The sequence below is a fragment of the Anopheles cruzii genome, chromosome 2 (genome assembly GCF_943734635.1).
Source record: "Anopheles cruzii chromosome 2, idAnoCruzAS_RS32_06, whole genome shotgun sequence".
Classification (NCBI taxonomy): domain Eukaryota; kingdom Metazoa; phylum Arthropoda; class Insecta; order Diptera; family Culicidae; genus Anopheles; species Anopheles cruzii.
In genome coordinates, this window is record NC_069144.1 from 46,190,159 (window position 1) to 46,217,314 (window position 27,156).

The 27,156-nt window shown below is 49.9% G+C and overlaps 2 protein-coding genes across 2 annotated transcripts; both read left to right on the forward strand.

Moving 5' to 3' along the window:
- Nucleotides 1-2,038: 2,038 nt before the first annotated feature.
- Nucleotides 2,039-25,896, forward strand: LOC128268257 (potassium voltage-gated channel subfamily H member 2). Its single transcript, XM_053005307.1, has 26 exons — nt 2,039-2,114; nt 2,242-2,472; nt 5,572-5,709; nt 5,792-5,945; nt 6,016-6,172; nt 6,273-6,381; nt 7,081-7,188; nt 9,554-9,720; nt 10,009-10,077; nt 16,452-16,695; nt 16,811-16,992; nt 18,353-18,373; nt 19,906-20,060; nt 20,151-20,274; nt 20,354-20,474; nt 20,561-20,679; nt 20,785-20,975; nt 21,046-21,188; nt 21,278-21,471; nt 21,933-22,024; nt 22,113-22,225; nt 22,704-22,778; nt 23,813-24,131; nt 24,195-24,596; nt 24,672-24,783; nt 24,867-25,896. Exons 1-26 carry the CDS (start codon nt 2,039-2,041, stop codon nt 24,909-24,911), a joined length of 3,861 nt encoding a protein of 1,286 aa, XP_052861267.1. The 3' UTR covers nt 24,912-25,896.
- LOC128268258 (mucolipin-3-like) lies at nt 3,016-5,155 on the forward strand. Its single transcript, XM_053005308.1, has one exon. The coding sequence runs from the start codon at nt 3,088-3,090 to the stop codon at nt 5,059-5,061; it is 1,974 nt and encodes a 657-aa protein (XP_052861268.1). The 5' UTR covers nt 3,016-3,087; the 3' UTR covers nt 5,062-5,155.
- Nucleotides 25,897-27,156: the final 1,260 nt, after the last annotated feature.

Here is a 27,156-nt window from a genome sequence, read left to right on the forward strand (position 1 = left end):
CTCCCTGTGAGTGGTAGTAGTGGTAGTAGACTCTGCGTGTGTGTGTGTGTAACCCGGCGTCGTGATTTTTGGTGTCCAATTTTATGTTTACAAAACCGTGGAATCACAGATTCCCGGTTTCCAGCCGCGTTCCTATTGTTTTGCGGTAAATGCAGCACTCCCGAGTGTGCGTGAGTGTGTGTCCGGACGGGGACGGGCGGCCTCACAATAACTGCATAGGCCCCCCGCTGCCCCGGGGACCCTTAACCGAAGTGTGTCCACCCCGAAAAGCCCCCACGGGGCCATACAGCAGGAGGCTTATGTTGGGGTTCGATGGGCTCCAAAAATACCGATGACGTCATGACGGCAATGGTTGTGAAGTGGAAAATTGCTGTATCAAATGTTGGTGACAACCCCCCGGGGCCCCCGGCAGGACTGATCCGTCGGCAAGTGGGTCTCAGAGGAAATCGAGAATAGGTTTTGGTAAAACAATATCGGCGACGGCGGCGACGAAGTCACCGGAATCGCGCTGCACTGAAATATTAATGATCGCAGTAGTCCCGAAATCGCCTCCTATGTGCCCTCGACTCGTACGTGTGTGTGTGTGTGCGTTTTTTACAGAAGAAGAAACGAAGGGACGGGCCTCCGATATCCTTCGCGCCGCTATCAGAGAAGTGCGCAAAAGCGTGTAGTGTCACCTCTCGGTTCCTCGTCGGCGGTCGCAAAATGAAGTAAACCCCGACCGACCAACGCCGACCGAGTTATCAACATAGCGGTGGCTCCGAGCGTGTTACAGACATCTGCATTGCTTACTATATGTGGCGGGGTATATAAGCAATTATGTATTCAAACCCGTTCTCGCCAGAGAGGAGCGTGAATGAACGTATAATACAACAATGAATCCCCCTGCACGCCCCGGGAATACCTGTGGTGGGCTGGCTGGCCCCCGCAGGACCTCCGCAACTCAGGGGGGACACATCTTCGCAACCCAAACACACTCTAAACCAAAACGCCCAAATCAAAGCACGCTACATCATGCTTTCGCTACTTTGACACACAATCTAGTAGCCACACATTTCGAGCGCGTTTCTTTTTTTGTGCTATGTTCAAAGCAAATGTTTTCCAAATAATAAAGGATACTTTGTGCCGACCCAAGCCTTGGGGATCCGACGACGACGGCGGACGGGACGGACAGTCCCAGTTTATTTACGGTGCACAAACATTTGTCCTATTTATTATCAAAACACGGAATCCTGGGCGCCTCCACCCCTGGTGTAATGTGTAGTTTTGCGCCAAAAAAACCCCGATGTCCGAAGCCCGGCAGGGGTGCGCCGCTTTATGTTCCCTCCTAGTATGTTGCAGTTTCACGGCAGCTGCACGGCATTTTCTGAATATCGCGCGCCATTTATTTCGCGGCGGAAGAGAATAATTTTGGACGGTAAGGTGGTATGTGAAGCGCTGCGCCACTATCAACATCAAACCCAACGACGGCCACGGCAGCAGCGGTCCGAAGTTACGAAGTGCGGCTGTGCCGCCCCTTCTACCGGGGCTCTAGAGAGCAAACGAAGAACAAATTATCAAAATCAATAAAATAAAAATAAGAGTATGTATCCAGGGGTGGTGGTGAAGGATTCGTCACTAGTGCCCCAGTGGTGCCGGGCTGCGCGTTGGGGTGGGGTGGGGTGTACCTATACCGAAACGTGGTAACTCCGTTTTCAGCAGTACCGAGCCGTTTCTGCCGAGCGCTGTAGGATCTTCCAAATTTAACCTTTCCAGGCTCGGGGACAGGCTCTGCGGTAGAATGTAGTGTGCCCAAAAGCGTGTGTTCACGGACATTTCTATTCGCAGCCTTTTATCGTAAAATCCCCCGGTACGGAGTGTGATTGTGGTGAACAACAGTGATAACGCGGCGGGAGTGTCTGGTGCGCATGAAAGAAACGACGTAATAAGAAACCCCGTGTGTGACCCCTAGAAGGCCTGACTATAGGTTTCACCGATTTAGGCTAGATCCGGTTCAGGGCCGAAAACCCGTAGCGCAAAAACCCCTTTTTAATGCACAATGCCTGTACGCCGTGGACACGTCGCGCCAAAAACGACTCTCATCGAGACAATTATTCGAAAATTTGATACCCACAGTAAGTATACGGGGCGGGCTGTGTTTTGTACTATCGGGGGAGTGAATCCCCACGGCCATGGAAAGAAGCAGCACAACACAGACGCTCGTGGTCTTACAAAACCGATGGACCATTTTCCTATTTGCAGATCGTAGTTTTTTGGTAGCAAACGCACAACCCGAATCATGCCACATTATCTTCTGCTCGGACGGTTTCTGCAAGATGACGGGCTTCACGCGTGCCGAGGTGATGCAGCGATCCGCGTGCACCGACTTCCTTCAGGGCCAGATGACATCGGTCGGTGTGATGGAATCTATCAAAGAGGCGCTAAGAAAAGGCGAAGAAAAGCACTTTGAAATCCTTTACTACCGAAAAGATGGTAAGTACCTCCTGTTCACAACTCGCATTGTATAGGAGAGATGCCGTGGGCTGCTCTTGCAACTTTGAACTGCAATGGATGACCAGTTTGCACCACTCGGACTAATGCTTGCTGAAGATGATGAAAAGCCAAGTGAACTGCAGTAGTAAAACTTAAAAGCACTTTTTACGATGATTACCACTCTGATACCGCAATGTTACTGCAGCAGACGGCTTTGACTCGGCGGAAGGACCGTAATTGATTGATATTGCGCCTTCAGTTGATTCACCTTATCATCCAAGTGAATCCAAGTTTGTGTGAATGTTTCACTCGCAAATATTTACCTTTATATGCTGCAACGTTGCATTTGAAACGAAGGACTGTCATTGGGCAGCAATCCCAATAGCCAGTAGCTTTTCCAGCGGGCTGCCAATGTTGACAGACCACTGGCAAGTGTGTTAGTGCGCAGATGCGTTTGCTGCTGCTGCTGCTGGTGTATTGATGTTTTTTCATCGCATGATGGTGTTTTCCTTGTTTACTTCGTTCTAACAACAGCAGCCCTGATAAGCAAAGCGAGAGCAACTTGTCACACGCTGCTGCTGCGAGTGCTCCGCTCTGTAATCTGCAGAGTTAACGATGAGTATTTGCTCAGCCACTATCTCGAACAGTGATCAAGAAGAAAACAGTGTATCCAGAGGTAGTGGCATTAGCGCAGTCCCCACAATCGTGCATCAGGCTGATGACTCAATGAGGCCCATCCGATCGACCATTGCCATGCACCGAGCCAGTAGCGACAGCGAGATGGCGGGGGAAACAAAGAGTCTTCCGTCGTCGGATGAGACCATCACCGTGGCCGGGAGTATGGAGGCTCCGCTGCTGGAAGACTCCAACGGCACGGAGGCCATGGAGGCACGGTTGCGGCGCAAACTGCAGTTTTTCTTCATGAACCCGATCGAAAAGTGGGAAGCCAAGCGACGCTTTCCGTACAAGTTTGTGGTGCAGGTTATCAAAATTGTGCTGGTCACGTTGCAGCTGTGTCTGTTCGCACACTCGCGCTACACGCACGTCAACTACACGTGGGACAACACGGTGACGTTTTCGCACTTGTTCCTGCGCGGATGGGACATCACGATGGAGGTGAGCAACTATCCGCCGGAGACGGGACCACTGTCGGTGTACGTGGTCGACGAGTTCTTCCAAACGATCGACTACGCAGCATCCGGGTACGCCAATCTCATGCAAGCCATTGGCCCGTACTCGTACCCGACCGAAGATAACACGATGGCCCCGATGAGCCTGTGTCTGTACCGTTACAAGGACGGCACCATCTTTGGGTTCAACGAAAGCTATGTTTTCAACCCGGAAATCGACACGCTTTGCGTGAACCTGTACCAGAACGTCACGGTCAAAGGGAGCAGGGCGTATCTGGACGCCAAGGACATCCGGATACACTTTTCGGCGCTGGTGAAGGCCGAGCTCCGGTTCGCCATAAAAACGGTCAACTTTAAGGCGGCCGGCCCCATCACGGCACCCGATTGCTATAGGTTCGATATTCTGATCTTCTTCAACAACCAGGACCACGACGGCCAGATGACACTCCGGCTCGAGGCGGAACCGACGCGGCTCGTTTGCCACGGCGATGTGGAGTTTATCAAAAACTCCCAGATCGATGACGCGCTGCGGAGTCTGCTCAACATTCTCGTTATCGTCATTTGCCTCGTGTCGTTTGCACTCTGCGCGCGCGCCATCGTCCGTGCGCAGCTGCTCCGGATGGCGACGGCAGACTTTTTCCGGCAAGCGTACGGCAAGAAACTGAGCAGCGAGGGCAAGTGGGAGTTTATCAACATGTGGTACATCATGATCGTGTTCAACGACGTGCTGCTTATCATCGGATCGGCGCTCAAGGAGCAGATCGAACAGAAGCACTTCATTGCGGACGACTGGAACGTCTGCTCGCTGCTGCTGGGCGTCGGAAACTCGCTCGTCTGGTTCGGGGTACTGCGCTACCTCGGGTTCTTCAAAACGTACAACGTGGTCATTCTGACGCTCAAAAAGGCTGCGCCGAAAATCAGCCGATTCTTGCTGTGCGCCCTGCTGATCTACGCCGGGTTCACCTTCTGCGGTTGGCTCGTACTGGGACCGTACCACATCAAGTTCCGCTCCCTGTCGACCACCTCCGAGTGTCTGTTTGCCCTCATCAACGGGGACGACATGTTTGCCACGTTTTCCATCATGTCGGAAAAGTCGCTGATGCTGTGGTGGTTCTGCCGCATTTATCTCTACTCCTTCACGAGTCTCTACATTTACGTTGTGCTGTCGCTGTTCATTTCCGTCATCATGGATGCGTACGACACGATTAAAAAGTATTACAAAGATGGGTTCCCCCAGTCCGATCTGCGGCTCTTCGTGGGCCCCATCAACCCGAACGATTACGCCAACGGGGCATTCCGCGACGACGAAGAAACAGAGCTCGACAGTGTGTCACTGGGGGCAATGAAGCGGTTGCTGGCCAATCTGTTTTGCCGCTGCCGGACGTCGCCCGACAACGACGGTCCGACCGGGTACACCTCTCTGATACCGAAAGCTTCAACGAGCTACAGAAACAACTAGCCAATTCCGCGCTACCACGTTCCAAATATTCGTTATCTAGCATAATTATTGTTACCGCAAACTTTGTAATAAATTTTACAAAAACCATTTCAAGTCGAGCAAACCAATGTGGCATGTGAACTTACTTTACCCTGTCGTGTCTTCCGAACATTCGAAATCAACGGTCAATTAAGCTGCCATTTTGTGGGTATAAATTGCATGCGTGTTGTTGGCCTGACCGTTGTTGAACAGTCTGGACAGTGTGGGTTACAATATATACTTTTGTCCTAAAATTTTCACATCTTTAACATTTCTTCTCTGTGCATGTGTCGCTGTGTGTGTGTGTGTGTTCTTCGCAAGAAAGTTGTACCCCCCGTTTTCCGTACGTTATCGGTTATACCCTTTTTCTCTGTCAGATGTTTGTATGATGTTCATAAATATTACGGATTTCTAGTCCCATCCCGTTCTCAGACACTCTGTCACTGTGCGATCAATGTAACGATCACTGTTTTCGACATTTTCTTTTCTCAGGCACAAAGTTTCTTTGCTCAGAAGTAATCGCCCCCATACGATCGGAGGTGGACGACATTTCACTGTTTATCATCAATTTCGAGGATCTATCGAATCCATCTAACCCCGAGCCTATAGAGGAGGTCAAGCTAAGCAAATGTAAGATCGATCGCGACACAAAGGGTTCGTCTGTTTGAATCTAACACACCGGCATGGGTTGTTTCCCCCTTTCTCAAATCAGTTGATAAAGCGAGAGCCAGCTTTCGACAATCATTTCGTATTGGACACATCGCACTGCGCGATCGAGGTCTACGATTGGCCGGATATCTGACACCGCCTTCCGATGCCACCCAGGAGGAGGATGACATTATCGCACCGAAGCACCTTATCGACGGGTAAGCGTAACATGTGGGCACCATCCCGGGAGACTGATCGCATCCATATCAACTGTATATTGTTTTCCAGTGATCATACCCACAAGAAAACGGTACTCAAGGTGGAAACAAACATTTGGGCGCCAATGTCAACACCAGCGCTCACCAGGACGAGGGAGCTGGAATGTCTTCCACACGACGTAGATACCCTCAGTGGTCCCGGGGAGATCGTAATCACCGCGCCAGAGGTAGCAGAGGACCGTCGGCCGTTTACCGCCCTGCCGTTAACTGACAAGACAACATTTGGTTTTTATCTTTTCCCTGTACGCTGCATTGTGCTGCGGCCAGACCACACAAGGCCTGCTACAGACAGGAGTCAAGGAGCATAGTTCATCGAAAGACATGAAACCGGAGTTTGTCCAAACGAAAAGCTTAGACTTTGAAACCCAATTCAAACGTAAGTGCACTTTCATCGGCTCATTGCCGATCATTCCGTACCCTTTTCTGTTCCGTATCGCCTATGTCTGCTACTCGTGTGCTCGTGTCTACTACTATTCGTCTGCTACATCTCAATCCGATCCTCTGCCTCCCCCGGAAGGATAGGTATTGTGATATTGGGCTGAAAGCATAAGTATTTTTGTGTGTTCTTTTGGTTTTTTTCCCAAATTTGATACATTTGGTAATTGCTTGTGTTCGTCTATACTCTACCATTGCTTGCCAGTTACTACTAGGGGAAGAAGTGAAAAGATGCTGAACCTTTGAGCTGAAACTAACTTTCTAGGCCATGGTCATGCGCGCTGCAATGGCCGATCGTTCGCATCGATGTAACAATTTTCGGATCGGAACAAAACTGATTGCCACGTAAACATTGGAGTTCATTTCGTTTCTCTAGAGTACATTTACGTTACTGAATTAAATAGTTCCGATAAATTTAGCATCTTTCTGTTTGATCGTGCGTCGCGCACGTGCCAAAGCTTGTAAACCGTTTGAGAACACACCATACTTGCCATTATTATTTCAATTTCCTTCGCGGCGGCCGCTGCTAAAATCCGTCCGCCCATCCCGCCACAGCAGGGCTCGCGGTCCTGCCTGAATCGTGTTCGTGTGCTTTTGGTGTTTTTCTATAACAAATGCAATCTATCTGGTTACTTTGTAGATGGGGAAAGCGCGAAACTAATTCGATGTTACGAAAACATACATTCGCAAACAGGCCGTGGTGGATTCGTAGAAAAACGTGCCCATACGGTAGACGATTTTATGAGAGGTAAACATAGTTTAGTAGGACCAAACCAACCACAAACCAAAAAAAAAACAACAATCTTTGATAAAGAACTTAGCATCATAATTCAAATTCTTCGCCACCATTCTTTTCTCCAAGACAAATCAAAACTAACCAAGAAGCCACTCTGCCACTATTCAAACACGCCCGCGTTTTTTACTTAAACCAAAAAGCAATGCCTCCTATTTACTACTAATGGTTACTACTTTCCTTCAGACACGATCGCAAGAGATCGGTTTTTGCTGACAACGCGTTGATTTGGTCGCTTGTAGGCTACTTTGATATCTCATTCAAAACCAAGATTACCGATTTCGTAAACCACTAGAGCTTATGCGCCAGTTACACATCGTTGTTGCAAATACACCACAATTCCGTTCGGTGCGGGTAAACGAAACCGAAACAGGGCCACAAGACAGGGCCGTAAGATAAATAATGCACTTGTTCCATGGTAACTTGGTAATTTTCTTATCTCTTACACCACTGTACAGCGCACTAGCATTAGAAGGCTTATGGGACAGGCAGTATATTGATAATTGTTTTTTGCCGACACAAATACTACTTTGAGTAACTTAACCAGTCCTCACAGAAGTTTGAGGATGCACACATTTTACTTCTGCAATCCAACTTCCAACCTTTCGTAGCCCACTTTTAAATATATCTACTTTCTTTTGCTTAACTTGATCGTATACCAACTTGCTCCACAAAACCACCACATATACACACACACACACACACACCTGCACACACCTAAACAGACGGCCACCACCAGCCCAGACTATTTTTCTGCAAATTGCAATTGCGTTTGAAATGTCCCAAAAATCACGTCTTTTATAACCCTATGCATGCAAGTTGTTCTTGTAGCCCTCTGATTTAATCGGCCAGTTGTCCCAAAAGCCAGAACAACGACTGATTTACGTTCCCATCCTTTGCTCCTATTTGTTTTTCGACTCATCTTAAAATTGTTACACTCCAAATTCGGTAAAAACGTTAGAAAATGGCAACGCAACGGCAATGACCGACCGAAGCACCACCACCACCCCCGGACACAAAACCGCTTCATATTGTTCAAAGGGTATTTTTGCTATTGTTGAAAATTTTCATTATTTTAGTTTGCTGGCCTGATACCATGTACTCTGTATAATATTGAAAACAAGAATCGACTTTTTTTGCTATTGTTGCCGAAAAACAAGCCATCCCAACCACGAGGTGAGTACCGAGTTCTGATCACATTAAACACCCTCTCTTTCTTTCTCACTCTATCTTTCCCTCTCTCTCTCTGTGTGTAACATTGCCTGTGTACTACATTCTCTGCCTTTCCTTTCCGTGTAAAATCGGACACCAAACAGCCCCACCAGACTATGTGTGTGTGTGTCTTTCGTTTTCCGGTTCCGGCGCCGGATTTAAATGTCTGTTGTTTCTGCTTAGTCACACACACACAAGCACAAGCACAAACACACACACACACAATTTGCTGACACGAAACCGCGGAAGAATCACTAGCAAGTGAGAGAGCACTACAATGTGGCCAATAGTCTATTGGTTTCAAATTACAAAACAAAAAATTAGCATTTAACCGTCCACGGTTTCCAAAAAAAAACAGAAAAAACGCTTTCAAAACGGCGCGCGTAGTAACTTGTTAAGATGTTGTGTGTGGTCTTTTTTTGCAAGTGGGGCCCCTGAGCCAGATGATCAAACGAACACACAGTGCTCTACAGTGCAGCTCGAAAAAAGGCACCCCTACACCACTGCTGCTGCCGCTGCTGCTGCTGCTGCTGCTGGAAAAGCACTCTCGAAACGTGTGCACCACCCACCTGCACCAGTTGCCGCCACACACCACCCCCCAACACACACACACAAACACACCCAAGCAGAGGACACTAACGCTACACCCCACTGGCTACACCCGACTCTGTAAGACCGCGTTACTACTAGAGCCCCCTTGTACTGGACTTGTGTACATTGTGCTAACAAAACCCACGGCTCTCTTGGATTTCGCGCGCGCTGTGGAGTTGTGCATTATAGCCGCCATATTCTTGCCTTTTGTTCCGTTCTTGTTCTTCTACTTGTTCTTCTTCTTCTTCTTCTTGGTGTCAAACATTCAAGCTAAACCGCGCGTAGTGTGTAAATATAATGAATGGAGTCCTCGAGGAAACTCGAGGACACGAGAGCAAATCTTACTCGTTCGTCGCCGCCGCGTACATTCTTCTTGTCACATTCGCCGCTACATACCAAACGGCCCGCCCGTCTGCGTGCTCCCCCTTTGTACTGCGGTCCACCACGCACAGAGTGTCCTGACCCCATTCTCTGTCTCTCTTTCTCTGTCTCTTTATCTGTATCTATCCGATAACAGGTCCGGTAAGCCACAACGCAAGGCTCTACTTTCCGTACGTGTCGTCGGAGAGTGACCTGCAGCGGTACAGGGCGCTGCCGCTGAAGCAACAAACGGCGACGGCCCAGGATGCGACGCAAACTAGCTCATCACTATCAAACGTGCCTTCAGACTCGCTGAAACACAAGGTAACCTATGGCCACCGCGCCACGGCGCCAACGACGGCGCGTGTCCGGGTGCCATTACAGGCGCCCGGGGGCGCACTTCTTGCCCCGTTTACCGTTCGTTTTTCGGTCTCTCTCTTGTCATGTCATGTGCCACCCCCACCAGCTTTGTCCGTGTTTTTGATTTTCTGTGTGCTATTACTACTCCGTTTTTATCCTTACGGCTACGCCAACCCTTTCTACCTCCCAACTACCCACCCAACCTACACTACGGCTACCGCGCTGTCGTCGCACGGGGACGACGACACGCAGGACAATGGCTCTGGCAAATATTTCCAAGGTACCAGACAGACCATTAACATGGGCGAGAAAGTGGCTCAGGTAAGTGGCTGTGTCAACCCGGAGTCCCTGTACCGCACATGTTGTGCTGCTACTGCTACTGTTGCTTACACCAAATTGTCCTTCGACGACCCTTGCCACGCTTCTGTGCCCCGCCCGCGATGCATGCATGCCTTTTGCTCTACCCCGCGCGCTTACCAGTAGTGTACGGAATATTCTCTGCTTTGGTCCGTGGTGCCCTCCTCTATCGCACCATGTGCCACCCCGTGCCGCGAAAGGGCACGATTATATAAAATAAGATTCCTTGAAAATATCCTTGCGCGCTCCTTGCGTATGGGTCGGGTTGAGTCGAGTCGATCCGATCCGACCGGCAAAACCGGCGGATGATCCCCCTCTACTCGAGAGCGTGAGAGAGAGTTGAACTCATTAGCGTAGGCGCGAGAGTCCCAAATCTGTATCACACCTGTTCACATGGGTGGCTGCCACCAAAGCCTGTGGCCAGCCTTTCTGTCCTTCGCGCAACACACACAAGAGCCGCGAGGACTTTCGCGTATTTGAATGTCTGCGTGCCAAGTGCGTTTCTCCAGCAGCTCCAGCAGGCTCTAGGGGCTCTCGGGCATCCGACCGACCCCGATCCGATCCCGATGGATGTGTGTTTGCGTGCGCGCAACGGTATACTATGGATCGACTCTCGCCCCCGCTGGGAAACCCATATTTCTTGACACTCGCGTGAGAGCCCCACAGGAACAGCGCGTGGGGGCGCCTTGGCACGGGAATTTCTTCGTCGAGTCCTTCGTCCTTCACAATTCTCGCTCGCTCGTCTCCAAGCGAGGAGGAAGCCCGACGACGTTCTTCACACGTTCAGCAATCGTAGAGCACACGGCCAGCAGTTCGGCAGGCACGCTACACCGCGTCCGACGTGTGTGTCAATGCGTGGTGGTCTTGCTTTCCAAGTTGTCCAACACACAGCGCACCTCAGACCTCCAAGACCAGTCCGGGGGATCCGTTGGGCTTGGGGGTGGGCGCGGGATCACTCTTCAGTTGCTGTTTGTTTGTGACAAGGCCAGGCGCAGCAGGGTGGCATCATCTGGGCATCTTGTGCTGCAAGTTCCGGTTCCGGACCAAGGAAACTCTTTTCTCGACTAGTTCGCGTCCCGTTGTCCTTCGTACGTGCCAGGGAGAGAGAGAGAGATAGGCAACGAAAGTGTGTGTTGGACTAAAAGCTCGTAGTAATACATATCAGAGCATCGGGAGGCGTTATTATATAATGTTGTTGTCTTTATGCACATTTTCCGTTCCCGTTGTGTTGTTGCTCGTTGCCCGCATGTGACGTGTCCGTGCGCGTTGTTGTTGCTGTGTGTGCCGCCCCCCGTTAGTTGTCAGCCAGTGTCGCTGTGGTCAGTGGCTCAGCTGACGGGTACTTGAAATCCCCCCGACCTGAACCCCCTTTGCCAGCCAGCCCCGTAATACCTCGCTTAGGGGCCTCGATGCCCTGCTCTGTTTAGCCTGTGGCGTCGCGTACGTGCGTGTGTGCTGTGATGTGTGTGTGTGTGTGTAGTTGCCTGCCGTCCCCGTAATGAGTGTCCCTTACACTCTGTACTAAGAAGTGCGAATACGGATGCTTGCAGGAAGCTGCACTGAATCACCGGGCCGCAGCTGGTGCTAGTAGTGCTAGCAGACTGGTGGACCACACTCCACGGCCGCGGCCGCTGACAGTCGTGTGCTCCTGCGCGTCGTCGGTACGTCGTCCCGCGGCAAAGTATGTGGATAACGCCATGTCCGAGGCAAGTTTGCGGGCCAACTCGTGCCTCGAGCTGTCCGAAATTCGAAAGCTAGACAGCCTGCTGAGGCAGTGCGAAACCCTCAGCTACGATGACCTGTCGTCGGGCAGCAACGGCGAGCGCGAGCTAGAGGACTACATGGAACAGAAGAAGCGCGTACGACGCCCGCGACGCAACTCATCCGGCACCTGCATCTTTACGCCACCACTGATCGGCGGCAAGTCGACGACGATGTCCCTGCTAGCGAACCTACACCTGCTGAGCAGCGCCCGCAAGCTAATGGGCGCCGCCATGCACGGCCCGAAACTGACCACAGTCGATCCGTCGTCCGACTACTGCTGCTCCGACGAGTACTGGCTACTGTCACAAAAGTCGCTAGCGGCCACCAAGAGCTGCTCAAACTTGCCGCCGAAGGGACAGCAGCATCAGCAAGAGCAGGACCATCTCCACCGCCAGCACCAGCTCGGCCCCGGGCCAGCAGACGGCAAACTGCACTGTCGAATGGAGAACTTTTACAGCCTGTCCGAGAGCATCCTCTCGAAAAATCGCCGCAAATCCGGGCCGGGTCTGGGTCTAGGGGATGACCAGCAGCGTGTGGTGCCTGCTGCCGCTACTAAAGCGAACACCGATCACCCGAACCTTCGGCTGACCATTCCCACCTTCGAAGAATGCCGCCATGGCCGGGGCGAGGGCTGCAAACAGCCAGAACCGGAAGAGGAAGCGAACCGGATAGTGAACATCATCGAGACGCCCAGTATTGTGCCGATTTCGATGAAGGGCCTCAACAGTGCGCTGTCGGAGCGGCTTAGCTACCCGACGGCGGTGGCGAGGGCGCACGACGCCAAGTCGACCATGGACAACAGATCGCTGCTCTCGCAGGCGAACAGCGTCCGGTCACGCCAGTCCAAGTTTTCGCCCCTCTCGCGCAAGGTTTCCCACAAGACCAGCAGCTTCGACGCGGAACCGACCGAGGGCGTCAAAGAGTCTCTGCTTGGGCACAAGTTTGAAAAGATACTTCCCGAACCGGTGGAAACCGTAAGTTACCGTCGTTTTGCGTAGCTAGGTGTGTGTGTGTGTGTGTGTGCGTGTATGCTTTGTTTAGAGAACGGGCTCACGTGTCAGTCAGTCCAGTCCGGCGGCGGCAGGCGGAGGCCCAAACACCTAGAGTTGCGCAAGAGACAGACCTACCACGCCGGGGTTCCCTACCACCACCAAAGAGCTTGACGTGTTTCGGGGGCCGCGTTAATAACTCCCAGGTCTCGGTAGTTAGGAGCCAGGGGGCCAAGCCATCAAACATACATAAACCATCAAGCGACTACCCTTCGGGGGGGCCAACTATCATAAAACTGTCAACTAAAAATGGAAAAGCTCGGCGGTCGTCGGTGTCGGTGTGTCGTCGTTTAAGTACTCCATTAATTCCCAGCCGTACTCGAGCGTTGTAACTGTGGTTTCATTAATATTCATCCCGCTGATAATGCACTGCGCTGGCTTCTTGCTCTCTTGGGGTAGCCTACATTCGGATATTGCCCCGGCATCATTTGGCCGATTAAACGATAAATAATTTCCGATGATGATGTCCTGTATCTGACAGTTGCAGTGTGTCCCGTGCATCGGAAAGCTTCCCCCGATCCGAGAGACTCCAGTCCAGGGCAAGGACATTCTTCACGTTCTCCAATCCTTTTGGCCTAACGGCGGACGCTTCCTACTGTGTGTATGTAGAGGTTCATTAACACACACACACACGCCCTCTGTGCCTCTGTATGTGGTTTAGTATCCTCGCACACACACAACTCCTTTTCGGAGGGTTGTATGCTAGACACGGGCTGGCTACGGACGGGCACTATCGAGTGCACACGCGAGTGCTGGAGACACTCTGAATCTCTGGACCCGATGCAATACGTATCCTTGTCCACTTCCCCTATTGCTCCCCTTGCCGAGGCGAAACGGATCTCCCGCTGCACGAGGGAGCTCGCTCTCCCGACCAGGCGCGCGCGGAGGATGTGGTTCTGTTTCTCCCGACAGCAGCCGACGGCGGCCCACAATGCCCACAATGGCTGGCTGTGTCAGTGAAGAGCGAGAGCCGTTGCCGTGAGGACGCAAATTTTACAATGTGTTCCTAGAGCGTAGCCCACCACAACCACCAGCAACAGTATAGCAACGGGCACTCGCGGTGCGCGTAGAGTTTTTAGCGTGTGAATAGCATGTTCTTGGCCAGATTTTTGCTATACACTCCCTGCCACACGTGGGCTAAAAACTGTTGACCAGCGCAGCAGCGCAGCGCAAGAAGAAGCGCAACAACTTGGCGTGTGTTGTAGTGCGTCGTAGTGGACCCGTCGCCGTCGTGGTCGCAGCTTCAAGTTTGAGTTTTCCACCATTCTCGCGGTGTTCCGTTTGGTCCAGACACACTTCATTACGCATTCCGCGGTACCACTGCTCACACATATCCTTGGAGCGTGATTTGGAAATCAATAGTCGCCCTCCTGACGGTTCAGCTTCCTTGCTGTGTTCTGCTCGCCCCCAGTAGTACTATTAGTAGTAGTAGTAGTAGTACGGCGACGGCGAAGGGGTTCAGGTTTTTAATGCGATTCGAAAACGGTTCAATAATCAGGTGCGCGCCAAAGAGCTAAAAAGAAAGGGACACACACACGGGCGCGCTCGGATCCAGACGGAAGCTAAAGGACATTTTCATGTTTTGCTCACTTTGGTCCTCGGGGAGTCCTGCTGCTCGCGCCGAGGCGCCGTTGCGCGACAGAGACCAGAATATAGTGGGAAATTTAACACTAGAAAGATAGAGAGAGAAAAAGAAAAAGAGAGTCAGAGAGAGAGAGTGGTCACACGTGAGAGTAGAGCAGAGGTACCCGTCATCGGAAGGAATCATCGGTAGTAGTCTCCGCCATCGTAAAAAACCGATTCAACACAACCGACTTTTGTGTGCATTAATTCCATTATGTTGGGCGTCTACCAGGAGAGAGTGATAGAACTAGGAGCTAGGGTTGCTAGAGCGTGAGAGGCCAAGTGCGCGTTCCGAAAAGCTGACACGCAATTCTGGACCCCCGCGAAGGGAAGCCGGTTTGAAGCCGCGAGCAAGATTGTCCTCTTTTCCCCCCGAGCTCCAACAAGATCCGAGATTTGTTAGACGAAGAAGTAGCATCGAGTGACAGTTTCCCACCAATTTTATTGTGTTTTAGAAGAGCATTAGAACAGAAGACGGGTCGGGTCGGTTTCAGTAGTTAGATTCGATAGACCACTCCTCAGTCCTCAGACAGAGAGAGTAGTCGGCGACACCGCACCACCACGACCACCGGTAGGGGGTAGGCAAACACAAGCGAGCCTATATGAATAAGGTTTACACCGAGGAGAGACGGAATATTAGACGCTCACTATCATCGTGTGTTGTGAAAATGAACCGAGCCCACAGCCAGGACCAGACCGCCAACATACCGCTAATAGTGACGACGAACGAGATCGGGGCCAAGCCCAGCTCGTCGACCGCCACCAGTCTCGATTCCGCGTTCAAAACCAAATCCTGCCGCAGCTTCGTGCGCCAGTCGAAGCTCAGCCATGAGCACCGCAACAAGTCTGTCCCCCAGAACCTCCAGGTGGGCCCACTCCCGGTGACCCCGACCCCGATCCGCCACTGCTCGCAAGCGCTAACCAACCTAAACCTTTGCCTTTCTTGAATTACTCGGTCACTCGCTTATGATGGACTACCCGGGGCCACGACACAACAACAGGCTCAAGAGAAATGGTCCAGTGTTCGGCTCAGTTCGGATTCGAAAAAAAATCAAATCAAAATTGAAAACCACATCTCCAACCACTCCAACCTGAACCTGAACGGGCTCAGTGGTGCCTCAGACAAGGCCAATCTCGGCAACGAGGTAACTATACAGCACAGCTCAGCAACTCTACTCTACCGTGCCCGTCCGTGTGTGTTTACGCGTCCCCGTCAATCGCTCCTTCAATCATGATTCTGCCAATTCTGCGCCGCTGTCTCCTCGCCTTAAACAACTCGCCGAAGCTCCTCCAAAACCGGGGGTGGGTTTAACGACTGGAGCGGGTGCGGGTGCTTCTTGGTCTCGGTTTCCCTGGCTTCGATCGCGCCCTGATGTCCGCACGCAAAAGCACCAACAAGCCCTGCGCCACACCACCACCACCAACATCTCCCTCCTGTCTTCCTGCTTAGAAAGCTTTCGCGGCCGATGGCGTCGTCGCGTTTTTCTAATTTTATCAGTTGTTTCCAGTTGCTTGAGGCCGAGCGTCCTTCGCAGCGGAGTTTATGTCAAATCTATCGATTCCTTCCTGCCAATAGCATTTTTGTTTTGTGCCCCGCCGGTTGCGATATGCGCAAGCCACTCGATTCTCGCCGTGGAGCACTGCCACATTGCCTGCCCCACGCTATGCCATGCAAGCATGCAAGCGCCGCGTTTGGTTTTTTTATCGATCAATATTCTAATTTCGCTTCCTCTATAGTTTCTCAATCTGTACATGTCCGGCCACTGGACCCCGAGCCCGGCTGGGGTCGGATTGCTTTTCGCTGGGCGCGCCTGAGGGCCTGAGGTGGCGCCCTCTGCGACCACCGGAACACGAGGAGCGGCAACTAATCGCGCGCCCCTTCTGTCTCTCTCTCCCATGCAGGTACTCTCGCTGGGCGCGGACGTGCTGCCGGAGTACAAGCTCCAGAGTCCTCGGGTTCACAAATGGACAATACTGCACTACTCACCCTTCAAGGCGGTCTGGGATTGGATTATCCTGTTGTTAGTTATGTACACAGCCATATTTACCCCGTACGTGGCCGCGTTCCTGCTGAGCGAGCCGGACTATAATCAGCGCAAGAACCGGAAGTACGCCGATGATCCGATTGTGATAATTGATTTAATAGGTAATGATGCCGCCGCCACCGCCACAGCACGATATCACAGAAACCAATCACCATAATAATGCACGTGTCATTATTTTAACCTCCCCCGCATTTACCGCCACTTCCCGCATGCCAGTGGACGTGACGTTCGTGGTGGATATACTGATAAACTTTCGCACGACGTTCGTGAACGGGCAGGACGAGGTGGTGTCTCACCCGGGGCGGATCGCGGTCCACTACCTGAGCGGCTGGTTCCTGATCGATCTCGTGGCGGCCATCCCGTTCGACCTGCTGCTGGTCGGAAGCGACACCGATGAGGTAATTTTCCACGCCCGATTCGGAAGCATTCCTCCAATCACCACTTTCACCTTCTCCTATGAGTGTGGACGCCCTCGTCATGCGTGAGCGTATCTGTCCGTGTCCGTGTGCGCGCGCGCGTGTGTGTTGAGGAACTGTGAAGATGCGGGGGGTGCGCATTGTAACACAGTATGACCCAGTACATTGTTGACACGGGTCATCGAATTTGGAGTGATTCTGGGTCCCAGGTCTGGACCAAAACTCGCCAAAGGCAGTGATGTTGAGGTGAAATAGGTATCAAAATGAAAGCGTTGAGTACCACCAATTAGCGCGCGCTGTTGTAGTCAAAACGAAAACTTCTTATAGCTTCGTTTCCTTCTTCTCTGTTAAAGTCTCTTGTCCTGTTTCGAAATACCTTGTTTCGTGTTCTTAGTCAAGGTTGATAGACTCTCTTTCTATACACACGCTATTTAGAGGATAGAATTCTTTTCACGACTCCTTCTACTTCTACGGCTCCTTCTTCGTTTCCCTTCTATTAGGATGTGCGTGCTACTCAACACATTAAGGACACTCTCCCGTTACTACTTTTAGCTCGTTACTGTATCCCAACCGACCTCTCTCGTTAGCCGTTCGTTGTCTGTGCCGTAACGTTATTTCATTTGATCCGTTACCGTGTTGCATCGGACACCGGAGGAGATCGGAAATGATCAACTCTTCGCCTGTCTATTGATTCTTTTTCTCTTCTTTCTGCTCTCTTGCCACGTGGAGTAGTGCAACTTCGGCATGTTTTCGAAACGACTTTAGAATTTAATAATGATCAATAGAGTACCTCTCTCTATCTCTCATTTGTCAAATGTTTTCCTTTTGGTTACCTAGTTTTTTTACACTCTTCATTATCTTTAGCCAGGACCAATTGTAGCGGGGTATGTTCTCTTTACCATAGAGCATGTGTTTAGGCATTGAGTTGAATGCTCAATACACAGTAGCGAAAGCGCCAACAGAATTGGGAGTAGAATATTATAAACATCTGGGCCTATGAGGTCAGTTGTTGCATTGTGGTTGAACCAATACCCTTTTTCTCAATACACACAAAGCTCAGCGAGTACACACGCACCCCGAACCAGACCTCTGATGCCACAATGGAAAATGGTGACACACAACAAACACCAGAGAGATCCCTCATCGTCTCTCTCTCTCTCTCTCTCTCTCTCTCCCTCTCTGTGTGTCTGTGTCTTCCGCGGGATGACATGCCGGGCGCGCCTTTTCCTTGTGCAACTACCGATTACTAATTTGCAATTCCGTGAACTACCGCCAAAAACTCACTCTATCCCCAATCCATACTGTAATTTTACCGAATGACGCCAGTTTTTGTATTTTACAGCTTGGCTTGGACAAAGATGAGGTATTGCACTCAAGATTTTGAAAGTATAACCCTTTGTTTACCGAAAACCACCTAACGTACAAAGAACAAAACAGATAAACCAAACAAACCCAAAACAGGCCACAAAACAACAACATGCCACACACACAGACATACTTTTCTGCATCTTTCTCACCGTTGCATTGGCGGCGTCGTATGATTTGTTTTATAGCGCTGTTTCTGTGTGTGTGTGTTATTCCCCATTTAAAACAATAGTATTTACACCACACCTCCAATAACAACAAGCATTACCAACTGACCAAACACCGCCGTGTCGCAATGGTAGCGTCGGCCAACGATGTTTCTCTTAAATCCTTCTTCTTTGTGCTTAGCATTGACTTGAAATCGCCTCACATCGCCAACACAGCTGTGCGACAGTCCCCGAGAGCTTTGGCTTGCAGTACACTAACTACTACTAGTACCGCGCTGTGCTGCTGCTGGCATTTTAATTATCAATTATTTTGTTTTCGTAATCAATCAAGACACTCGCTCGAGTAGAAACTGTTACCTAGCCATTGTTTTCGTTCACTTCTTCTACCAACTAAAAGCATGCGTAATAGTCAGTTCTTTCCTTTTCTCATTTATGTGATAAGAAAACGGCGCACAAACGGTCCGCAACGTTGTGTGACTCACAGCTTCTTAGTCGCGAACGCGTTCTGTCATCAGCATCATCCTTTTTCTGTACAAATTTCAAGTTGCAATCTGAAACGGTAGCCTCTCAACAATCAAACCGGTTGTGTTTGTTTTGAATTTTGTTTTGATCAAGTTGAAGCAATATTAAAACTCACCTTTCGTAGTGAGTTTGCGTTAGATGTTTTGCAGTTACTACATTTGGGAACCAACATGTTACTGTTTTACCTAAAATAAAAACGAGACGATGTATTATGGTGTAAAAAATAGTAAATCCCATAACCAAAATCATAAATCACTACTAACAAAGGCTGCCGCTCCAAACACTCACGTGTGGCCAGTTGCTACGGAACGGAGACAGTACCGTAATTATTTTGTTCTCCATCATATTTTTTGGACAACGCCAATCACTTGAGCCCTAGTGATTCTGAGAGCTTAAAAAAATTCGGTTAACATTTTTTTTGTTTAAACAATTTCGCTAACAACTATCAAGAGCCCAGCGGTTCTTTTTTGGCCGTCGTGGGTATATAAAGGCATCAATTGCTCTTATCACCACAGCCGCAATGATTTTTGCGTACGTAATACAAACATCCCAAATGCATCACAAAAAAAAACACGGCATCAGACTAGCTTTTGCTCACTTTCTATCGCTCTCGGTCTTTACTTGAATGGGCCACGCATTTTATGTGTCTTCTTCCGTGTGTTCAATTTTACTTTGTTCGTTTTGTTATGATTCACAATTTCTGCATCCTTTACAAAATGGTAGATAGACGCCGTAAAGAGACGCCGACGGTTGCGCATCGATTGTAGTTTTGTTTTCGCTATTTTTGGTTTACCCAACAAAAACCACAACAACTCTTTTCCGACGACCGACCATTTTCCAGACGACCACGCTGATCGGTTTGCTGAAAACAGCCCGATTGCTGCGCCTGGTCCGGGTGGCCCGAAAAATCGACCGGTACTCGGAGTATGGGGCCGCCGTTCTGGTGCTGCTGATGGCCACCTTTGCCCTGATCGCCCACTGGCTGGCGTGCATATGGTATGTTTTTGTTTTGCTGGGGAGCTTTTTTTTGGGGCATGCGAGTCAGTCTACAGCATTCCACGTGTAAACAAACCGCCCAAAAAACAGGTACGCCATCGGTAACGCCGAACGGTCGCAGCCGAAGGGTAAGATTGGGTGGCTGGAAGCGTTGGCCACGGACACGCAGGAGTACTACTATCCCAACAACACGGGTGGTGGCCCTTCGGTGAAGGTTAGTGTGGCGTGCTGCCAAGGTGTGTTGCATCGCGGTCACAAAACTAATTTAAAATATTTGGTCCCACCACAAACAGTCGCGCTACGTAACGGCACTGTACTTCACCTTCACGTCGCTAACATCGGTAGGATTCGGGAACGTGGCCCCCAATACGGACGCCGAAAAGATATTCACTATTTGTGTTATGCTCGTTGGCTGTAAGTTGCGGGCGCTAATCTGACGGGGACCGGGAACTGAGAACTCTAAATAACATGTTTTTCCTTACGATATTCGCCTCCTGCAGCCCTCATGTATGCCAGTATCTTTGGAAACGTTTCCGCCATCATACAGCGCCTTTACTCAGGGACTGCACGGTATCACACGCAGATGCTTCGGGTGCGGGAGTTTATTCGCTTTCATCAGGTGAGTCGTTTCCGTTTACGATGTCCGCACGGCGCCGATTAGAGTTTTCCACGATGCCAATATATTCCTTTATTGGTTTCTCGTCCCACCGCTCGAAAACCGCAGATACCGAACCCTTTGCGGCAGAGACTGGAGGAGTACTTCCAGCACGCCTGGACGTACACGAACGGAATCGACATGAACTCCGTGCTAAAAGGTTTCCCCGAGTGCTTGCAGGCCGATATTTGCTTACACTTGAATAGAAATTTGTTAAACAATTGCTCCGCTTTCGAAGCTGCCAGTCCAGGGTGCCTAAGGTAAGTGGGTTGTGTTTTTCCAGGCTGTCACTTGCATCCCAATCTGACCGGATCGAACTATACCTTTCAGAGCGCTCTCCCTCAAATTCAAAACCACACACGCTCCGCCCGGTGATATTTTGGTGCACAAAGGGGACGTACTCACGTATCTGTACTTCATTGCGCGTGGGTCAATTGAGATACTGAAAGACGACGTCGTAATGGCAATATTAGGTCGGTAACGGCGGTTGAACGCAGTGGCCCGCAGCAACCCGAAGGGGGGCTCTAATCCTTGTGTTCTCTTTCTCTTCCACCGGCCACAGGCAAAGACGATATTTTTGGCGAAAATCCTTGCATACACTCAACCTTAGGAAAATCAAATAGTAATGTTAAAGCTCTGACCTATTGTGATCTGCATAAAATTCATAGAGATGACTTATTAGACGTGTTAGATTTATTCCCGGAATTTTATGATAGTTTTGTAAATAGTTTGGAAATTACGTATAATATGCGAGATGTGAGTCAAATTTGAATCAATTTTACTGTTCTATCACTACTACTTATTAGTACTTAGTAATGTTATGCGTCTTGAAAGCACGTGGCTGTTGTTGTGCTTGCCACTTTGTTTGATTTTGTTAGTTTTTGTTTATTAACCACTTTCTTAGTTTCCTAGCTTAGCGGCAGTTTGGCACACCGTTGATCGATTCAATCTATCCTTTATTCTGTTGTCTGTTGCACTTTTTAAAGTCATGTTTTTTTGTTAACAATATTTACTAGTTAAAGGTTTTTTTTTATTTGTTCCTGGGGTTGATGTATTTCGTATTTTCTACTTTAGTTCCATTGCTGTACTGTGTTTTTTAAGCAAATAGTTTAATTTTGGTCACAAGTAGCGCATGTGTTAGAGATGTTCGAAAGCAAATGTCCCATTCAGAATCTTACTCCATTCAACCAAATATCGTCGTCCGTGTTCCGTTTTAGGAGGAGCAAGCCGGTGTCGAGCTGCGGCACCGATATATGCGAACTGGATCACAGGATCGGGATAGTGAAACTAGATCGTATGTTAGAAAACTGTAAGTATCCGTTCCTCGCCCGGCGGTGTTGGCAGCATTCAGGAAACGGAAAGGATCACATTTATTGTATCTCCACCGTTCCCAACAGAAATACGGTACACAACAGACCGCCCAGCAACAAATGTGATATGCCCCATGATAGAAGCTCGCTCGGACAGCTGAGCACTAACTTTGACGACGATCGGAAGTTTTCCCTGTCCGGTGAGTATCACATCATGGATTTTCTTTTTTGCGGGACAATACCGAAGCCATGGTCGATGCAAAAGAAGTTGTCGAATTTAATTACTGCACAGTACTAGAACTGGAGTCTCACTTTTCGGTTAAAGTTATGGTTTTTCTATGGAAACAAACTTACCGGGTGCTCTTCGAATCTTCAGCTCACTCGATTCGATAACCACCGTTAACAGGCTTTAAGTTGGCCATCTTCGCAACTGCTTTCAATCTCAAGCTCAACCTAACTTTGCATTAAATAGCTGCATTTGGAGCTCTATGTCTACTACGATTGTTCCTCAATTCTATTCCGCCTGCTCACATTTATGCAATGACTCTGACTCTTCTTTTATCAATTTTTTATCATCACACACAAACACACACACACAACCCACCATCGCGCACCACCAAACCAAAAATGAAACACAATTCGAATTCAACAACCAACTGGGTGCGACAATAAACGCAGGAATACTAAATCAGTTGAAACGAAGCATACCCGATCTTAGCTCACACAAGCATCAACCATTAACGAACAAATGTGGTAAGCAAAGTCCTGCTCGCTTTACTCGTTTTTCTAGCTTCATTGTACATTCCCGAACCTGTTGCTGTTTCTCGATGTGTTGTGTACTTGTGGACACTAATTGGCCGGACGGCAGATAGGCAGCTAACCCTAACGACTCACAACACTCAGTAGTATACAAACGACTTAGTACACAAAAGTCTTCTCAAAATCACCCCAAAATCCGCCCAAAAGCAAATCGACGTTCGGTTTTATGCGCACACTCCATGCTCCATGTCTACTGTGATCGGTCTCTCTCTCTGTCTGCATGCAGCTGGTTATAGTTTTGTACAGAAAGCAATGAGATTTGAGTTTGTAAATTTGATGTCGCCACGGTCGCCGCGTTACTGTGGCCCAATTTGTGTGCGGTTGCGACCACACTAGCCAGATATTTGATCGATGATCAAGAGACCGCCGAGAGGATTTCCCCCGTTCGATGCACGTTCGATGATCGCCATTTTTAACTATTTCGTTATTCGTTATGTTTAATCCTGGATGTGGTCATGTCCCGAGCACGAGCACAATGTTTCAGCTCAATCGCTGGTTCTACTAGTAGTTTTTGCGTGGTGTGTGGGACCTCTACATAAAAAGCTTCCATATGCACTAGAATAGACTAGATTAGTGATCGTCTATTAGCGCAAACGCTCTTCATTCTTAAAGTAAGTACACGCGTCACGCGAGAACTTCTCGAACTGCCCGCGATCTTCGCGATGCGCGCACATTCTCGATTCGAACACATTACTTAAAAGGCGATTGAGCGGCACACAGGGATCTCCGTCAGGTCAAATTCCCCGATCAGCACGCGTTCTCCAGTTATTGGTACCAATTCCGGGATGCACCGCTCGATTTATGTTACTCGCTTTACGTTACGGAAGACACGGTGTATTTCGGTGTCGGCTGTGTTTCTCGCGGTTGTTGTTGCAGTTTTGCGAATGCACCGACCCACAGCAGCTCTGTTTAATGCTATCGGAGGCCATCGGTCACTAATGCGATACATGGTGTCCATTTTTACGCAGCCTCCCCGAACGAGAGTCCCAAAAGTACGCACAAGCAGACGATTCCGCGTCAGCACAGCCAGCCAGAGCATCCGCCGATGGCGAGCTTTGGTGGGCGCACCGCGCCTGATACGGTCACGCTCAGTGCGATCAGCAATCGGGCCTGCACATGTGGCGGTCCGGCGAAGGGCGACGGCGGGACTAGCGGCGGCGGCGTCGGCGGCCCCGGGCTGATGCGCACTTCGGATAGCACCTCCAAAAGCAGCCCGGACGAAGATATCTTTCAACATACCGCACCGAACACGACGGTTAGGGCGAGCGATTCCAGGCACAGCGTCGGGTAAGAGATTAAGAACCTAGGAAGTGCTCGGCTGCTGCAATTCTAATTCGCATCTTCCTGCAGGCAACTATCGAACAAGCTGGCGGAGCTAACGGGCCGGGTCGAAAGTCTCGAAACGAGTCTCAGACACGATATGCGAACAATACTGGACATCTTACACCAACAACAGGCGATGCAGTTCCAGCAGCAACACCAGCAACAGAAACATTTTGTGATGCAAAGTCAGCCAATGGTGCAGCCAACGGTTTCCTCGTATCAACCGTCCGAAAGTGATTTTTCATTCGATATCTGCGGCCCAATCTGTGACCCGAGAGACGTACAGCAGCAGCAGCAGCAACAGTCGTCGCAGCATCAGCAACAACAACAACAACAACAGCATCTGCCGCCATCGTCTCAGCATCGCAGCATGCACGTGCACCGATCCGTTTCTCAGCCGGAGTGCACCGATGATCGTAGCTTATTCAAGTAAGTACACTGCCGCCCAATCTGGCGTTTCTCGTGCGCGGTCCAACTGATTACCACGTCTCTTTTCTTTCCAAGATGTTCGAAGTTTTCATCGTTCAATCACCCGATCGACGACACGCCGGAGGGTCAAAATTGGAACATTTTTGCTCCGATAGCAAAGCTGGAATCGCTGGACGAAATCGATCAAGTATGAGCGACTGCAATGCGTGAACCAACGTGTCCCAACGTTTAATCAATTTCTCTCCCGCACCAACCGACGGTTGTAAACAGGAAACGAAACCATCGTCCAGCCAGGACAAACGGCAGATGAACTAGTAGTAGCACGCAGAGTAGGCACGCCAACCGAACGGACGACAGCACGGACACGACGGCCTCTAGTGCGGTGTTCATCATATATTCTAATACCGAAAACTAGTATGAATTTCTTTTTGCTACATTCCTGTGTTTTCGAACAACACACAAAATGGAACAATACTCCTCCTCCTGTACATAAATTTCTCTCCTAAACACACACACACACCTATATTGAGAAACAATAAAACACAACCAACACACACCGAGCAGCAGCAGCAGCAGGAGCATCAGCGAATCGCCCAAACTTTCAAACTCTGCTTCAAACACGCGCCATCGTCACACGCTAAAAGTTACGCGCGCGAAAATGAACGGTCCCAAAACTAAACAAAATGGCGGCACCAAAAGTCCGCCGCGTTCATAGATACACCCCGCGCGCCATTTTCAGATTGATTCAACCCCCCTCACCGCAACCCGGCATGGCGCGCAGGAGTGATATTAGCTTAGTGCGCGCACGTGGTGTGTGTTGTCCTTTTTAAGATTTTTCACACACCGTTTTTCCAAAACAAATTAAATATTCCGGAACGGCACAGGGACGGCGCAAAAGAGAATGAGAGAGCGAGAGAGATAGGTTTGCGGTGCTCGAGGTGCCAGGCACACAGGAGGAATCGTACACAGCAATAATGACAATTGAGTAGCAATCCGATTTTTCCGTTATTTCTCGAGCACAACGTGGCGCGGGGAGAAGGTTCGTTAAATTAGAAGAGGTCACATATGAGTGAAAAATCACCACATTAACACACACACTTACACGCACACGCGCAAAAAACAGCAAATAATCAGCTAAACGAAACCGCAACGCAACAACAACCCAACCACAAGCAAAATTGGGCGAAAAGTTCACATATATTGCCTTTGTTTGAGCGAATCGGCCCAACCGACGCCTGCACATACCAAGTGACATAGAACGAGCGACAGGTACAGGTACAGGAAGACAAACGCAAAACCGAAATAAAGTTATGGCTAAATGAACTGATTTACACCTCTACTTTACATTCCTTTATTTATTTTTGTTTTTGTTTCTGTTGGGTAACGATTAAAATGAGAGGGGTGATTATATTGCCCAGCCTTACAGGCGAAGGTCCATTTACATTATTTATCAACAAGGCAATCGTCCGAACAGCCCCCAACGTCATCTTCTGTGCGCCGTCAGCCCTGGAAGTAACACTTCCTAGGGCCAGGGGCCCGCGCTTCCGGTGGCAGAGTAATAATAACTCCTCGCGGGTTGCGCAACTTTATGTTTCTCCTACGGGTACGTCCAAGAACGCTCTCAGCCGGGCTAGGTGATTGGTGCGTCACCTTCAACGGTTTAACGGCCCGCATGGATCACCATCATCGTCATCGCCGCCGCCACCGCCGCCGTCGCCGTCGACAGTTCCGCTTTCCACTGGCGTGTTGGGAAGAATTATTAGCAGCATGCTGGTGTGGTGTTTGGCGAAGCTACAAGTAAACGGACTATCGCGCATCGCACAGCACACAGCCGCACAGTAAACCAACATCGGAACCGGGGGCGCCCGCGCTCGTGGCCGTGTGCTACATACAACCTCTACACCACGCGAAAAGCCAGTAATGATACGTTTGCGTGTCATCGATTCATTTCTTCCCTTTTCATCGTCATCGTCTTGCCCGAGGTCTCGGCAGGTGGAGAAGGTGGTACCCCGAGGACCCGAGCAAGGACCAGCGCGGCAGCGGCAGTGGCAGCTTAGCAGCCCGCGAGCTTTCAAGTTTATGAGTTCGCTATTATTGATTAAATTAAAGGGATAACACACAGCGAGCAATGCAACGCAAAAAAAACAAAGAAAGCAATAGAAACTACACAAGCGGGGGGTCTCACGAATATTCATAACACACGGAGAGGTCGCGCAGGTAGTGAATGAATGAGCGCACACCACCGGATCTGCGTCCAGAAGTTTTTTCTTCGCTCTCCGCCAAACGAAGAACGGTGCACTACTACGGCGGGTTTTCTAGTGTGACGGCGCGGATCAGAACTCATCGATTGGCCGAACGAGACCCAACGCGGTTCAATTTGCATCTCGCGGTCCTAGAGGTGTACTCCACACCGCACCTTTGTGGGGGCCGATTGTTTAGTGGCGCTGGTGCTGGTCCCGGTGGGTCCGATTATTTGCTTCCACTCTATTAGTCCCTGGACTGTGTGTGTGTCTAGCACCGCACTGCCGATAGGATACGGAACCGGATACGAACGACAGTA